The sequence below is a fragment of the Cucurbita pepo genome, chromosome LG03, assembly GCF_002806865.2.
Source record: "Cucurbita pepo subsp. pepo cultivar mu-cu-16 chromosome LG03, ASM280686v2, whole genome shotgun sequence".
NCBI classification, from domain to species: Eukaryota; Viridiplantae; Streptophyta; class Magnoliopsida; order Cucurbitales; family Cucurbitaceae; genus Cucurbita; species Cucurbita pepo.
The window spans coordinates 3876846-3895501 of record NC_036640.1 but is presented as its reverse complement, the minus strand read 5'-3'; the positions used below and the strand labels follow the sequence as shown (position 1 = coordinate 3895501).

Here is an 18656-nt window from a genome sequence, read left to right as displayed (position 1 = left end):
CGAGAAACGTTCATAAGAATAGAGATTGTATTTTTTACTCATAAACCTATGATCTTCCTCATACTACTGATTTCAATAATTCTCGACAGATGTCGGTAAAAATAGGTATAAAAAATGACAAAATGTAATACCTTAAATTGGAATAATATAATAGGAGGAGGAGGAGGAGGAGGTGATGTAAGCAAAGCAAAGCATAGCATCCAAGTTAAAGGGTTAAATGTTAAAAAGAATAAAAAGATGGAATTGGCAGAAGGGGAAGGGAAGGCGTTAGGGACTGCCTTGAAATTTCCCTATCAAACGCAGAGAATGGAATGATGCCAGCATTTCCCATTTACGTGGTCCATTGCCAAATTCACCCACCTATTCATTCCCATTTCATTTCACTCCAAAAAAATTATTTCACTTTTAGTCTTCAATTTTATGAATATTTCATTTTCGCCCCTAAACTCTTTAAATAAATATTTCATTTAAACAGCATTATGTTTAATTCCGTGAACTAATAATAATAATAATAATAATAATTTCATATAATGTTAATATATTTTCAAAATTTTATTAATGAAAAACTAATTTTTTTTTCAGTGAGTTAAATTTTTAGAAAATTGAAAATTCGGGTCAGTTCACGAGTTGAAATTTTTTTGGGTAATGATGCTCTGATACCCTGTTAAGAATGAGAAATAGAAATAGAATTGGGAAGGTGTGTATTCTAATTGATATTGATATTATTTCAATATGATACAAGCTGGCACGTACAAATGAGGAAAATATAAAATAATTAAATACTGAGAATAAAATAAAATATACTAAAAATGATGCTCTAATACGCCGTTAAGAATGAGAAATAGAAATATAATTGAAAACGTGTGTATTCTCATTGATATTGATATCCTTTAAATACAATACAAGCTAGGCACAAACGAGGAAAATATAAAATAATTAAATATTGATAATAAAATAAAATNGTGAGACTTTCATCCAACAGGCACCTGAGAATTTTATTGACAAGATTAAATTAAGGGATTGATTTCTCGAGAAACGTTCATAAGAATAGAGATTGTATTTTTTACTCATAAACCTATGATCTTCCTCATACTACTGATTTCAATAATTCTCGACAGATGTCGGTAAAAATAGGTATAAAAAATGACAAAATGTAATACCTTAAATTGGAATAATATAATAGGAGGAGGAGGAGGAGGAGGTGATGTAAGCAAAGCAAAGCATAGCATCCAAGTTAAAGGGTTAAATGTTAAAAAGAATAAAAAGATGGAATTGGCAGAAGGGGAAGGGAAGGCGTTAGGGACTGCCTTGAAATTTCCCTATCAAACGCAGAGAATGGAATGATGCCAGCATTTCCCATTTACGTGGTCCATTGCCAAATTCACCCACCTATTCATTCCCATTTCATTTCACTCCAAAAAAATTATTTCACTTTTAGTCTTCAATTTTATGAATATTTCATTTTCGCCCCTAAACTCTTTAAATAAATATTTCATTTAAACAGCATTATGTTTAATTCCGTGAACTAATAATAATAATAATAATAATAATTTCATATAATGTTAATATATTTTCAAAATTTTATTAATGAAAAACTAATTTTTTTTTCAGTGAGTTAAATTTTTAGAAAATTGAAAATTCGGGTCAGTTCACGAGTTGAAATTTTTTTGGGTAATGATGCTCTGATACCCTGTTAAGAATGAGAAATAGAAATAGAATTGGGAAGGTGTGTATTCTAATTGATATTGATATTATTTCAATATGATACAAGCTGGCACGTACAAATGAGGAAAATATAAAATAATTAAATACTGAGAATAAAATAAAATATACTAAAAATGATGCTCTAATACGCCGTTAAGAATGAGAAATAGAAATATAATTGAAAACGTGTGTATTCTCATTGATATTGATATCCTTTAAATACAATACAAGCTAGGCACAAACGAGGAAAATATAAAATAATTAAATATTGATAATAAAATAAAATATACCATAAATCAAATCATAAATAAAGAATATTAAGATATAATATCTANGGAGGAGGTGATGTAAGCAAAGCAAAGCATAGCATCCAAGTTAAAGGGTTAAATGTTAAAAAGAATAAAAAGATGGAATTGGCAGAAGGGGAAGGGAAGGCGTTAGGGACTGCCTTGAAATTTCCCTATCAAACGCAGAGAATGGAATGATGCCAGCATTTCCCATTTACGTGGTCCATTGCCAAATTCACCCACCTATTCATTCCCATTTCATTTCACTCCAAAAAAATTATTTCACTTTTAGTCTTCAATTTTATGAATATTTCATTTTCGCCCCTAAACTCTTTAAATAAATATTTCATTTAAACAGCATTATGTTTAATTCCGTGAACTAATAATAATAATAATAATAATAATTTCATATAATGTTAATATATTTTCAAAATTTTATTAATGAAAAACTAATTTTTTTTTCAGTGAGTTAAATTTTTAGAAAATTGAAAATTCGGGTCAGTTCACGAGTTGAAATTTTTTTGGGTAATGATGCTCTGATACCCTGTTAAGAATGAGAAATAGAAATAGAATTGGGAAGGTGTGTATTCTAATTGATATTGATATTATTTCAATATGATACAAGCTGGCACGTACAAATGAGGAAAATATAAAATAATTAAATACTGAGAATAAAATAAAATATACTAAAAATGATGCTCTAATACGCCGTTAAGAATGAGAAATAGAAATATAATTGAAAACGTGTGTATTCTCATTGATATTGATATCCTTTAAATACAATACAAGCTAGGCACAAACGAGGAAAATATAAAATAATTAAATATTGATAATAAAATAAAATATACCATAAATCAAATCATAAATAAAGAATATTAAGATATAATATCTAAGATATATTCTATAAATAAGATATACTCTAACTATTATATTTCAATATCGGGTTATTATGGATCAGTAGAATTTTTAAAATAATTAAAATAAAATAGACAACCCAACCAAAAAATAAAAGGTTGAGTTGGATTATGAACTTTATTCAAGTTGTTCGGGTCACCTATCCAACCAAATCGAAATTTCGAGTTGGTCTAAAAGATTTTCCTAACACAACTCAATCTAACAGGTGTACTCTCTATTATGGTTAATTGTCCACGTCTTCTAATATTTAATATTAACTACCCGATATTAAAAAATAAAAATAAAAATAAAAAATTTCATAAAAAATTAGANTTTTCAAAATTTTATTAATGAAAAACTAATTTTTTTTTCAGTGAGTTAAATTTTTAGAAAATTGAAAATTCGGGTCAGTTCACGAGTTGAAATTTTTTTGGGTAATGATGCTCTGATACCCTGTTAAGAATGAGAAATAGAAATAGAATTGGGAAGGTGTGTATTCTAATTGATATTGATATTATTTCAATATGATACAAGCTGGCACGTACAAATGAGGAAAATATAAAATAATTAAATACTGAGAATAAAATAAAATATACTAAAAATGATGCTCTAATACGCCGTTAAGAATGAGAAATAGAAATATAATTGAAAACGTGTGTATTCTCATTGATATTGATATCCTTTAAATACAATACAAGCTAGGCACAAACGAGGAAAATATAAAATAATTAAATATTGATAATAAAATAAAATATACCATAAATCAAATCATAAATAAAGAATATTAAGATATAATATCTAAGATATATTCTATAAATAAGATATACTCTAACTATTATATTTCAATATCGGGTTATTATGGATCAGTAGAATTTTTAAAATAATTAAAATAAAATAGACAACCCAACCAAAAAATAAAAGGTTGAGTTGGATTATGAACTTTATTCAAGTTGTTCGGGTCACCTATCCAACCAAATCGAAATTTCGAGTTGGTCTAAAAGATTTTCCTAACACAACTCAATCTAACAGGTGTACTCTCTATTATGGTTAATTGTCCACGTCTTCTAATATTTAATATTAACTACCCGATATTAAAAAATAAAAATAAAAATAAAAAATTTCATAAAAAATTAGAAGAATAATTGAAAATTAGTTTTACTTATTTTAAATTTTGGAAGGAGAAGAAAAAATAAAATGAAATTTAAGAAAAGAAAGAAAAGCTAGGTAGCCAATAGAATAGAAGGGACCACAGTTATATTTATGGGGCATTAAATTAAAGGATATATTATTTATTTGTTTGTTTGTTATTATTATTATTATTATTATTATTTATTTATTTATTTATTTACTTTTTCTTCTATTTTACTTGTTTCCTCCCAATCCATTTCAACAGTCAAAAGTAGGTAGGGCGCCCAATCCTTTAGGACCACGTACCTCTCCCATGCGCTATCATGCCGCATGCTTCCCTCTTTTAACTTCAAATTTAACATTTTCATTCTCAATATTCATTAATTTATTTTTTATTTTCCAACTTAAATCATATTCAATATTATAACATATGATTTTAATTTCCTCAAACTCATACTTCGAAGTCGAAATCAAAACTATTTCTAGTGTTCGTTCGAGTAAAGCAAAGGGCGTTGGATAAAAGTCCCACATCGACTAATTTAGAGAATGATCATGAATTTATAATCAACAAATACTCTCTCTAGCGGTACGAAACCTTTTGGAGAAGCCAAAGCAAAACCACGAGAGCTTATGCTCAAAGTGGCTAATATCATACCATTGTGGAAAGTCGTCTTCATCTAACGTGGTATTAGAGTCATACCCCTAAACTTAGTCATGCCAATAGAATCATCAAATGTCGAACAAAGTGGAGGTGTTGGATTCTAGAAGTTATGATAGATCATACTTCGATAATTTGAAATCTTGTGATCCAGCTAGCTTTATACGAAAATTCTGTAATTGAATTACTCTCTTCTCTTATGACAGCGAGACATCGATTGTGGGGCACTTGTTCTAACTCAGCGAACAAGTCATCGTGTAAGATTCAAACTTTACAGACAATATTGAAGTATGCTTGAATCTTATATTATAGAAAACGTGAGCGATAAAATTTGTAAATTAAAATAAAAAAATTTAAATTGACCTAATATGAAAATCAAATACGAAATACCCACGTAGTTCACATGGTCTATCTCATCACCAAAGGAGCAATCAAAGAGAAACGATAATGATTTTTCTTAAAATAGTTATTATTAATTTAAAATATTATTATTATCATAATTAATAATAATAATAATATTATTATTATTAGTATTGATTATTGCTCCACTTCCCGGTCTCTCTTTTCCGCTTTGAATTTAAAGAACTGAATCCATAATCCCACGCAAGTGGAAATTATTTATTTTGCTATTTTATTTAATTTCCATAATTATTTTCTCATTAAAAATCCTTAATTATTTTCTATTTTAACTCCATGAATCTTGCATTGCTTTTAAATATTACGATATTGCTAAATATAATTAGGTACGAGAAGATCCTATATTACAAAATATCTCCTTTTTCCAGGGAAAAACCATATATTAATGGTTTTATTATATATTACAAATCTTTTTAAAAATAATAATTTAAACTAAATAATAAATTTATTAAATCAGTTATGCAGCTAATATAACTGGATTGTTTTTTCCACGTCATCTATTTCACTTAAATATATATATATTTATTATTGAGTGGGGGTGGTACGTCTAATATCAGACAAAATTTGCCAGGCTATATAACCACTCTCCCACTCCCTAATTAAATCTTTGTTTAATTAATTATTTTATTTTATTTTATTTTATTTTCTCACATGACAATTGAATTTTAAATTATAAAATTAGGAAAATGGTGTTACATTGACAGACGCCCAACGAATAGACCGAGTCCAACTTCCTTTTATTTTATTTTATTTTATTTTATTTTATTTTTACAATTTTTTTTTATTGCTCGCTTTTATTTTTTAACCACTGAAAAAGTCATAATACTTCATTAAATATATAATTTAATTGATAATTTAATGGCATTTTCGTTTTATAATACAAAAATAATGGAATAACTGTAGTTTATATTCTATGAAAAATTTAAATAAATAAATGATTTTTATTTAAGAAAACCCATGTGCTTGAATTTAAAAGAAAAAAAAAATAAAATAAAAATAAAAATGATAGAGAATAAACACGTGGCAGATTAGATAAAAATTTGACTAGAAAATGGATATCAATTAATTGTGGCTTACGGCTCTTAGATAAGACGTACGGTTCTAACTTAGAAAAGAAAGAAAGAAAAATGAAATGAATTGAAAGAGAAAGGGAAGTTTTGTAAGGTAAGAAGAGACGTTGAATAATGATTGTTTTTTTTTTTAATCCCTAATTAATTAAGTATTTTTATTATATTTAATAATTATATGACCTTTTTTATTTTTATTTTTTAAATGAATAATAAATTTGTGTCCGACCAGCAAGACCAAATTAACGCTGTCTTTGGTTGTAAACAAGAAGGTGATCTTCGACCGTGACTTGGTAAGTTTGGAATTCAACGGTGTACCTATCGATGCTCTACACAGAAATTCTTTCTTTGTGATGTTGTGACTTGTAATAGCTCGAGGTTTTACACTTTTAAAAAGTTTTCAACCAATTGAGAGATCTCATATTGGTTGGAGAGGGGATGCATGAAACGTCGGGACTATTAAGTGTCGAATTATGATTTCGAATTTTGGACATGAGGCGTTATAAATGGTATTAGAGTAATACTTCACAATAAGATGGGTTCAAGGATGAACCAACACAGAAGCTGGTGTGCATGTGACACTCGAGTAAAAGAGGAGTATATGAATAAATTGAGACTACATTCGAAACTCATGGACACTCATAGTAAGATGTGGTTTAAGGACAGAGAAGATCACGAAGGAGGAGGAGTTGACTGAAGAGCGTCAGACGTTATATGTTATTATTTAATTAAAAATGACTCATAATTAAATAATATTATAAAACACATAATTACTCAAAAAATTTCCATTTTTTATATTCAATGAATGAATATTTTAAACTGTTTTTGATATATCAATTTTTTAAAATTCATAAATATATTAATATAAAATTAAAATTTTAAAGATGATATTTAAATTTATATATAATAAATTAATTAAAGTTTAAAATTTTAAATATATTGATAAATAAGTGAAAGTTCTTACAAACTATTAAAGAAAAATGTAAAGGTAAAAACATGTTTTTTTTTCCTTCCCTTAATTACTTTATTAAATTTTTATTATGAAAAATCATGATATTTAATTTTTTTTAATGGATGGTATCAACAAAACTTTTTAAAATTTAAGAATATTTTTAAAATATTATTAAAAATACAAATATATTTTAAAAAATAATAATCGTTTTTATCTAATTAAATTTTTTAGAAAACTTAAAATATTAATTTTTAAAAAATAAAAATTTATAATGTAATTATAAAAATAACATTCCATAGATAAACCAGGGTTAGAAAAGTACGTGCAGTTCTATTACTGGAAAGTACAATAGAAGAATAAATATATTATATAAAGAATATTATTGATTGGATTTATTTAATAATTTAAAAAGGGAATAAATTTATAAAAAATAGTCTAAAATATATATATTTTTTTCCAATATTCCAAAAATGTGTTCAAACGGTCCCGTGGACTCTGTTTAATGAAATGACAAAAGCACGAGAGATGTGAAATAGAGTGGAAAAACGGTCTACAAAACAAAAGTAAAATTAATTAATTTTTTTATATTATATTATTGGAAGTTATTTTTATTATTTTAAAACGAAATAATAATAATAATAATAAAAAAGTATTATTATTCTTATTGTTTATTAATATGGAACGAAAATCAGCTCGAGGGAAATAAATATTAGAATTAAATTTTCTTGAACATGAAGAAATTATTGACAGATTTTTTTTTTTTTTAAAAAAATTAAGTCCCATTTCAATTTTAAAATCCAACATCAATATTCAAAATAATTTCGTAGATGATTGTATTTCGGTCGTTAAATTTTAATATTAATTTTATTTCAATGCATAAATAACGCTTGATAATTTAATGAAAATATTTAAATTATCTCTAAATTTTGGAGTAATAAAAAAAAAATTTATAAAAAAAATACCATTTATCGTTAATTTTAGATGAAAATTGTTAGTATTTGTTTTTTAAAAAAAATCTTAAATTTTTAAATTTTTCATTAATACTCTTCAACTTTCTTAAAAATTTAAAAAATACCCTTAATCTTATTTTTCAAAAATTAAAAATATTTTAAATAGACCTACTAACTTTCTATCATTAATACTTCTAAATTTTTAATATGTGGTCATAAATTATTTATCTACCATTTAAATCAATTTCTTTATAATTATCATGAGCGAAAAAAAAAGCGGAAAATAAATAAATTATCTATTTCAAAGTTGAAATTTATTATATTAAATTTTTTTAAAAAAATTAAAAGTATTAAATACAACTCCTAAAAGTAACTATATATTATAAATTGAAGTATATCTTTGGTATTATTGAAACTTTTCAAAGTTGAACGATGTTTCCGAGGTATTTTTATTAATTTACGTATAAATTAAAATATATATATATATAATTTTTTATGAAAAAAAAAAGAATATAGAAATAAAATAAGGAAAAATGGAGCATAAAATATAATAATAAATCGTAAATGCAGGAGGCATGGTGTTGGTTATTTAGGCATAGAAAATAAAAATTGGGAGCAGATTTGGGAAATAATTGGGTGCGTCAATATTTGACTTAACAGAGTTTCAGAATTGTGATCCAAAGGGGTTTGATTAGGTAGGTTTTAGGGTTTGAAAAAATTGTATAATAATATGGATATTTGTCACGTTTGTGCCGTATAAAACAAACCATCCGCCAAACCGCATTACCCTGTCACATGCCTCCCCCCCCCCCCCCCANTATATATATATCTATATATATAATCAACAACAAATTACTCATACTTTTCAAACCTTTATTTATTATTATTATTTTTTTTACCCGAATCACGCTCGGTTGAATTTTAATGTTGTTGTAACATGTCTGATAAGATAAGGAATCAACTACAAGGGGAATAAGATTCGGATTACCTTGTTGATCGAATATCTCAAGGCAAGAACATTGTTTGAGATTCGAATCACTCCACAAGCAAGATCGATCATGTCTAGCTTGAATGACTCTTGTTGATCAAATATCTCAAACACTTGTTTGAGATTCGAATCACTCCACAAGCAAGATTGATCATGTCGAGCTTGAATGATTCTACATGCAATCTAAACTACATAGAATTGCAAAGAAACTTAGCCATTGGCTAAAGAAAAGCACAAATGCTTCTTTCTATATTTTCCAAGTCTACCTTACAAATACAACATACATGGCTTTATATAGCCTCAAAATGAAACTATTAAAGGCATTCCAAAAGTTGTAACATTCATACTTAATGGCCATAATTAGCCATTATGTAAATGTAACCTAAAGTAAATAAAATGTCTTAAAATACAATAACTCTAAATTACTCTAAATTATAACCCACCCAAAATTTACAACAATCAAACTTTATTCTTCTTCAATGTAGCATGAATTGAAACATATTTTGATAATTTTGACAACCTTTTCTTCACATCTTCATTGAAGTATATTGTATGATTGATGTCTCTCAGTTCATATCAATGTCACTCTTTGCGTCCTCCAAATATGTCAAATTTAAGCAATTGAATGTCCCATTCAGACCTATATGACAAATACTTTGTGATTAGAACCCTCCGTTGTTCTAAACACATGACCTGAGATTAGAGGTTTGAATCCTCGACCGACCTGTTAAATTATGAATTTAACTTTGATGAGGGGCGAGTTATAATAGAGGGATAAAAGGGAGGGTTAAGAGGCAATGAAGAGAAAATCTGTAATAATGTAAAAATCAAAAGGGGGTTGATAGGAAGGAGTTTGGGGTAATAATAATAATAACTAATAGAGATTAAAGGTGGATTAATGAGTTTGGGATTGGATTAGTCAACTCCATTAATCATTCCATTATATACCTCTTTTTTATTCCACCAAATTTTACTGCCATTTTTAATTTTAATATTCCGTGAGAAAAATACATTTGGGTTATTGTTATTACCTTTTTGATATGTCAAATATTGTTGAGTCTATGTCGAGCTTATACCAAGATGATTTATCTATTTTGGTCGAGGAGGCCTCGAGGCAGAGGTCAAGACCCAGGTGGAAGGTCATGCCACTGAATAAATTTAAGATAGATAGGGTTGGATTGTAACTTTATTTTCTTTCGGGTTTATTAGGTCGATCCGTTCAAAAAAAAGTCAACATGTGAATTGATCATAATTTTCGATTTTTTAAAAAAATTTCAACCCAACCCAAATGGTAAAAAAAAAAAAAAACATGCATGTAATTTTTTTAATTACCAAAAATAAAAAAAATAAAATAAGTTATGAAACAAGAATTAAACAAATAAATAAACTTAGGACCAAAATGTAAAAATAATTAAGAGGAGAAAAAAGGGGCGCGTGTTGGGTGTGGTTAGTGGGGCGCGTGGAAGTTCTCTCAGCGACATAGTGACCGACTGATTTGGATAAGATGAGGGAACCCTCTGATGCAACCAATAAAGTTAGACTATTGCACTATAGTACCGTACACCATATCGCACTGAATCATCATCGTCATCATGTAAAAAGTAAATATTAGTAAATTTTACACCATTTTGTGTGAATTTTATTTATTTACTTTTAAATAACAATATCACATTTATATTTAATGTACGAGACAAATATAAAAATAATTAAAATAATTTTTTTTAAAAAGATTTGATTCATACAATAAATTCGATTCTTACAAATTCTTCACTCGATCACTATAAGAAAGAATTGAAAATTTTTGCGAGAACAAAAATTAAAATAAAAAGTGGAGACGAAAAATAGTTTCCGAAAATCATTAATTCTAAATTTTAAGTCTTATATTATCGGATTACGAAATATAATTTATTGATAAAATTTTAAAATAGTCTTCTCTATAAATTATTTATTATTATTTTTAATCATTTTGAAAATATATATATATACTTCCAAAGGCTAAATTTAAGAAAAAATGCAATAATTAATTTATTTATTTGTATTTTCAAATCATTATTTTAGTTAGTCTTAAAAGCAAAGTCCAAATATGATATGATTTTGTTCAAAATTTTCTTAGATTATGGTTTCAACTTTAAATGGCCAAAATTTTAAGGTTTTTATTGCTTTCAAACTTCGTACATTACACAAGATTTGATCATCTTCTAATAATTCCAACATGTGACATTACAAAAGTAAAAAATAAAGTTAATTTGTTACAAAAAAAAAAAAGTTAATTACGATAATATATTTATTTTATATAATTTTAATTAAAAATATGAAATATTTTGATCGATATTATCGAATTTTGATTCGTTCAAACTATTATCGTAAGCTGGGCCGTTCATGTCAAATATTGCACCACTCGCATAATATTTAATAAATAGAATCTAAATATTCTTAAATGACATTTATATATTTTTGTGATATATATATATATATATTATGAAATATTAAAAGAAATAAAGAAGAATAATCCAACTTTTATTTAGCAAAATTTGAATTTGACAAAATAAAAGATTGCAAATTTCACATTTTTTTATTAAACGTATAATACATTTACGAGTAATTAATAAAAATAAAAATCTCGACCCATTTTATAAAAGATCAAGGGTAAGAAGCAAAAAAAATAATAATAATAAAATAAAATAAAATATTGTTTACGATATAATTATATTTAATTTCATAATTATTTTTTATTTTTTATTGTTTATATAAAAATAAATATTAATTTAATGTTTGAAAATAAGTAATGAATTTTTAAAAAATATTCGTGGGACCCACGTGGGAGATTTTTTAAAAAAAACATTTTTAAAACCAAAGGCAATGCCCACTGCTGCGAATAGGGAAAAAAACTATTACTCGCTCAGCTAAGCTGAGTCATTAACATTCGACCCACATGGACGTGTCTCCGTGAGCGGGATCACACTAACATAGGAACGGCCGTAGCGTATCATAGCCTCATGAAAGTTACCGATGGCAGACTCCGTAATTTCTTGCAAAAACCAGTGGCATTTATCTGACACTTCATTTAAAAGACTTTGGCAGGGATATGGTCATACATTTACAGATAAAGATAGAGAGAGAATGAAATAAAGAAAAAAAAATAAAATTTAAATTTAAATTTAAATAATTTAAATTTTAGACAAGAGCCAGTGTGGGGGCCTCTCTCTCTCTCTCTCTTCGAAACAAGAGATAAGGACACATGCATGTTCCCATGGTTAAACTACCTCCGGTTAAAAACTAACCATGGTTACCTCTCTCTGTTTCTCTCTCTGTTTCATCTCCAGTTCGTTTTTGAGTGGGAGAGACGACGCTGTTCTTCTGCATTTGTTTTTCTCTCTCTGTCCGTCACTCTCTCTCTCTCATCTTCATCATTAGAATCGAATCCGGAGTTTAATTTCTGTACATATTTGTTTGTGTTCTTGTTCAAAGGATCTAATCGTTTCCATTTCGAACTCGGTTCGCTTTTCATTCGTCGTCATCATCTTCATTTTTGTATCCCGACTTCTTCAATCGCCTGAAATTCTCTCCTCCATTTTCGACCACTGCAGCCATTTTTGTTGGTTTTTGAGTTTCTTCTTCAGAATATTCCACTTTCTTTCCCCCAATCTCTCTGCAATTGCAGATCTAGGTTTTTGAACTGGTCGAGATGCAAGATTTGTTCTTATATTCTCTTCAGTTCCTTGGATCTGTCGACTTCGCCGCGGATTTTGAGTTTCATTAGAGAATCCGTTGGAGATCTGTTTGAATTTCTGGATTTTTTTTTGAGTTTCTTTCTTTATTTAGGGCTTCTCGAGCCTTTTTTTCCCCCCTACGGTATGTAATGGTGCTGGATAAAGAGAGTTTTTCTCGTTTTCTTTTCGGAAGTTAAATATATTTTTTCTCAGAAAGTTTTTGGTTCTTCTTTTTCCTTTCCCTTGGGAAAGTTGCGTCCATTTTTAATTTTTTTTTTTCCTGGAAAGTTTTTGGGGAATTTTCCGTTTGGATGCTGAGAAATCATGAATTATTTTCCCGACGAAGTTTTAGAACATGTTTTCGACTATGTAACGTCTCACCGTGACCGGAACGCGGTGTCGCTGGTGTGCAAATTATGGTACAGAGTTGAGAGATTTAGCCGGCAGAAGGTATTCGTCGGAAATTGCTATTCGATCACGCCGGAGAGGCTAATCGGAAGATTCCCCTGCGTTAAATCCCTAACCCTAAAAGGAAAGCCCCATTTCGCCGATTTCAATTTGGTTCCTCATGATTGGGGCGGCTACGTTCACCCTTGGATCCAAGCCTTCGCCAAGCGCCGGATTTCCCTGGAGGAGCTCCGTCTGAAGCGGATGGTCGTCACCGACGAGAGTCTTGAGCTACTCTCCCGATCCTTCCCCAATTTCAAGTCCCTGCTCCTCTTCAGCTGTGAGGGATTCACTACCAATGGCCTTGCCGCCATTGCTGCCAATTGCAGGTAAAGAACAAAGAAAACCTTTAATTACTCTTGCTTGTTGTGGCTCTGTATTGGTTTCTGAAACTTTTGTTCTGTCTGAGCTGAGCATTTTAAGGTTAGATGTTCTTCAGCTTCTGTGTAGATAGATCATTGATTATGTAGGGTTTTTGGTGATGAAATTATGCTTTTTTTGATGCATTTTCCTATCTGTTCGTCGTGGCGATTTCGTTCGGGTTAGGTTTCTGAGGGAGCTCGACCTGCAAGAGAATGAAATTGATGACCATAGTAATTACTGGCTTAGCTGCTTTCCTGAGAGCTGCACATCGCTTGTCTCTCTGAATTTTGCTTGCTTAAGAGGAGAAGTAAATCTAGGCGCTCTTGAGAGGCTTGTGGCGAGATCTCCTAACCTCAAGAGTTTGAGGCTGAACCGTGCTGTGCCTCTCGAAACCTTGCAAAATATATTGGTTCGTGCTCCTCAACTCGTCGACTTGGGCACGGGGTCTTACGTTCACGATCAAGATTCCGAGATCTACGACAATCTCAAGAACACCATTCTGAAATGCAAGTCGATCAGGAGTTTATCTGGATTTTTAGATGTTTCTCCTAGCTGCCTGGCTTCCATTTATCCAATTTGCTCGAATTTGACATCCTTGAACCTGAGCTATGCTCCTGGGCTTCATGGCATCGAGCTCATGAAGGTCGTTCGGTATTGCGATAAACTTCAGCGCTTGTGGGTACGATCATCCGACCTTTCTTCTACGATATAAACCTTTATATGTATATGTATATGATGAATGATGAGAAATGTTCTGGGTGATTGATTCTTGACAGATTCTGGATGGTATTGGTGACAAAGGACTGGAAGTTGTTGCTTCAACTTGTAAAGAATTGCAGGAACTGAGGGTGTTCCCATCCGACCTCTCCGGGGCTGGTAATGTTGCTGTCACGGAAGAAGGATTGGTCGCTATATCGATGGGTTGCCCGAAACTTCATTCGATATTATACTTCTGCCATCAGATGACGAATGCTGCCCTTGTAGCTGTAGCAAAGAACAACCCGAACTTCATACGCTTCAGGTTGTGCATCCTCGACCCCACGAAACCGGACCCTGTAACTGGGCATGCACTGGATGAAGGTTTTGGGGCGATTGTTCAAGCGTGCAAAGGTCTTAGACGTTTATCTCTCTCGGGCCATCTTACTGATCGGGTCTTCTATTATATCGGTAAATACGCAAAGCATCTTGAAATGCTTTCGTTAGCGTTTGCTGGGGACAGTGACAAGGGAATGATTCACATACTGAATGGTTGCAAGAAGCTTCGCAAGCTCGAGATCATGGACAGCCCGTTTGGCGACATGGCACTTCTGCAGGACGTCGGGAAGTATGAAACAATGCGATCCCTTTGGATGTCCTCCTGCGAGATTACTCTTGGTGGCTGCAAGACGCTAGCGAAGAAGATGCCGAGGCTGAACGTGGAGATCATCAACGAGAACGATCTGTCGGAATTATGCCGTGACGACGGGCAGAAAGTAGGGAAAATGTATCTGTACCGTACATTAGTAGGGCCAAGGAAAGATGCACCTAAGTTTGTATGGACATTGTAGATTGAAGATACTTCTTTCCTTCCAAGGCGCTTTTGAATTACTTGTACCTTTCTTTCTGTTTTTAGGGCAACTGACCAGTGGGATTTTTATTTAGCTACGTGAGTTTAGTGTATTTTGGTGTTTATTGTAATTATTGGGAGTTTTTCAATTTCTAAGCTGCATTGATGTTATAGCCAGACTTCTTTGCAATTCCACTTCTCATTTCTCAAATGCTTCTTCAATCTCTCTTACTATTGCTCTGCTTCCTACCCCAGACTCTCCATGCCCATACATTCTGACGTCCGAAGATTGGTCGGGCCGAGCGAATCGGTTAACTTCAAAGTAGATTTATTGTGCCAAAAGTGTGTTATGACATGTGATCGCCTCTGCCTTGTGGTAAGGCTGCATAGCAGTAGTTCGGGCATTAAGTAATGCAAGTGAATGAATCTCATCTCCTATCAAGGTCAGGGCTTACGCCCCTTTAGAGACAAGGAGAGGGGCGAGTAAAAGAGCTCGTTCTTCCATTTTTGATATTATATTCTAAAAACTCCCACCTTACAACTAGTATAATATAGCAAAAGCTATCGGCTTCAAAGTTCACCTGATTATTAGTGAAAATGGCATTCCATTCCATTTTCCATGTAACTGATTTAGATGCCGATGATGAAAATTTTGGATCTCCAACCTTTGGAAATACATGTTATCGATCAAATAGGTTGTTCTCAAATTTAGAAGAAATCTAGTATTAGTATCCGTGGTTCCAATTCCAAAAGTATATGATTGTGGTTATTATTGTAAAAAACGAAGCTTCATTCAACCATACACAACGCTCGTATGTATATTTTTTTTCAATTACGACTCTAGCTAACTTGACTCTACTCTAAGTCAAGTCCTAATACTCAACCTTGGCTCTACTTTCAGGCCGAGATTCTTCCGATGCAACCTCACATTCCCATTTATCGTCTAGGTTCTTTGGATACCAAAAAAGGAACAAAAATAAAATTAAAAAAAGGATGGAGGATTAAACCAAGTTCCAAATAGCATATTCTCCACAGAAACTTAGCATAAAAATCTCAAAGAAAGTTGAATCTGGATGACAACAATAAATAAGGATTCCAAGTCTACAAGTATTAACAATTATTTGTTCAGGTATATATATATATATATATAAGTAAATAACAGCATTTAGATATCACAAACAATACAGATAGTTTACGATCACACAAACCAGAAACTGCAATTCTTATTCCAAGTGATGCGAAACACAGCTCGGCCGAAGAGACATGAACACAGCTCGGCCGAAGAGACCGAAAAAAACACACGGTCTATCGGAAGCAGGCCAAACACTCCTCCAACATACAACAACAACACAGTGTAGCTAAGCTGCACAAGACAACAAGTTTAAGGTTACACTCATAATCAAAAGATATTCTCCCTTGAATCCATATTTGGTACTAAAAGCTAAAAGAAGCCCCAGGAAGGATCTTATGATGTACTTGTGGCCACGGTTATTCCACACGTCTTAGACATTCGACATTCGATTTCTCTGGTGTCCAAGATTACTAGTTTACGTACTCGTTCGACCCTAATCTTTCAGCATCCATAGGAGGAAAATGGCATAAGCTTAGGTAAATGCTAAAACATAACCAATTGCAAGAAGGCAAGTCCCCAATAAGAAAAGGGATCAAACAAGAAAACAACATGTCGAACGAGATCGAGCTTGTTTCGCTATCTCACGCACAAGAACGTTAAAACAGCGACGAACATGGATGAGAAAAAAACAGAGCAAAACATGAAAAGAGACAGTCCAATTCAACAGTTTAACCAAAGCTATATAACATAATTAGAGGAAGAAAGGATTGGATCATAAGGTAGCATTAATGGGGAAGCATCAGATTATCTGTGCACCAATTGAAAAATTCTGCTTAGTTCATGATAACAAGAACAAAGATGATTGTTATTGGTTCGAGATAGCTCCTTGTATCGAGTGTTTTCAAAATTCTAAGTCAAGTTTTGAGAACTCAAATGTTTATTTAAATAAGCACGATTTTAACCAAATAATTATCAAGCAGACTCGAGACTATTGCGAGATGAAATTGTTCGAGACGGATGGAACAATGTGGCTGACAATTCTACATTGAGCAAGATTTTTAAAATGTAATTCAAATTGAAAGAAGATCAAGAAACGCCTTCGATGTTTAAACAGCTTGATCATAACATTCATTGAAAATCCAAATCCAAATTGAATTCCTGATTTCCAAATCCAAATAAATCGACAAAACATTCATTGCACAAGAACAATCAATTTTCACAACACAGAATCAATCGATCAATCAATCAACGAGATCACGAAGACAAGCAAACAAATCAAAATCGTGTCAACAAGAATCGAAGAAATGGAGGAAAACGTACCATCCATGAAGGAAGGAGGAACAGTCATTTCGATCATCGTAATGATAGTGCTGATGACAATAAGGCGGTGGAGGAGGGCCCGGCGGAGGAGGAGGAGGCGGCGCCGATGGAGAATATCCATCGTAGAAATAACCTTGATATCCTTGATGTGGCGGCGGAGGCAGCGGCTGATGGCCGGGATATCCAGGCTGCGGCGGACGGTACCCTATGGAAGAGAAGAAAAAAATGAGATGAAATGAAAATGGAAAATCAGAATCAGAAGAAGAAGAAGAAGCGGATCTCACCGGGAGGAGGGTAGGTTTCCGGCGGAGGATGTTGGTAGCCGTAGGGGTAATTCATAATTCTTCGGAAATGGAGAAAAATGGAGATGAGGAAGAAGAAGACGATATGAATGATGAGCGAATCGGCTGTCTGCCTTTGTTTACTGAACGTGGTGGGTCTCTATCCTCTTTGTTGCAACTGTAAGCATTTATAACTTTGGATATTTACACAACATACCCAATCACAAAACTTTTAAATAATTGCATATTGGGTACCTCAGTTATATTAAATTATAAGTTAAGCCCTTCCACCTTTAACAATTAAGTATTAGGTTAGATATAAAATTAAAATTTTTAATTATATATTAAAATTTTTAATTATGTTTATGAGGAATTTTTTTAATTCAGTTTAAGAACTTGTCTTCAATCCCGTGAGCTAAGCAAGGCAAATCTTTTTGTATTGAGTTGACGAAGAGAAGAATCGTAGCAACTCGATCTGGAACCACCGTAGCAACTCGATCTGGAACCACCGTAGCAACTCGATCAGGTAAATCTTTTTGTATTGAGTTGACGAAGAGAAGAACCGTAGCAACTCGATCAGGTAGTCAAACTATGATGAGAGTTTCGTAAGACGTATTTTTTAAGGTTTGTGAATCTAAAAATTTAGTGATTTAATTCGAAAGATAAAATACTTATATACTTGAAAAATAATAGACCTATTAGATATAAACTCGATATTTTTATCTGGGTAAATTAATATTTAATGGCCATTAAATATTAGGAAATATGGAATATCACCAAATTTATTAAATATAAAATTAAAAAATTACCAAATTCTTTTAAACTATGGAACTTATTAAATCTCTATGGTTTATATCTCTAAACACCATCTT

General features: G+C 31.0%; 2 protein-coding genes across 2 annotated transcripts; one reads left to right on the top strand and one right to left on the bottom strand.

The window, feature by feature from the left end:
* Nucleotides 1-12372: 12372 nt before the first annotated feature.
* LOC111790421 (protein AUXIN SIGNALING F-BOX 2-like) lies at nt 12373-15322 on the top strand. Its single transcript, XM_023671307.1, has 3 exons — nt 12373-13531; nt 13749-14244; nt 14342-15322. Exons 1-3 carry the CDS (start codon nt 13080-13082, stop codon nt 15110-15112), a joined length of 1719 nt encoding a protein of 572 aa, XP_023527075.1. The 5' UTR covers nt 12373-13079; the 3' UTR covers nt 15113-15322.
* An 828-nt stretch (nt 15323-16150) lies between these two features.
* Nucleotides 16151-17948, bottom strand: LOC111790428 (cysteine-rich and transmembrane domain-containing protein WIH2-like). Its single transcript, XM_023671315.1, has 3 exons — nt 17788-17948; nt 17504-17708; nt 16151-16474 (listed from the first exon to the last, which is right to left on the bottom strand). The coding sequence occupies exons 1-3, from the start codon at nt 17840-17842 to the stop codon at nt 16417-16419; spliced, it is 318 nt and encodes a 105-aa protein (XP_023527083.1). The 5' UTR covers nt 17843-17948; the 3' UTR covers nt 16151-16416.
* Between the last annotated feature and the right edge of the window lie 708 nt (nt 17949-18656).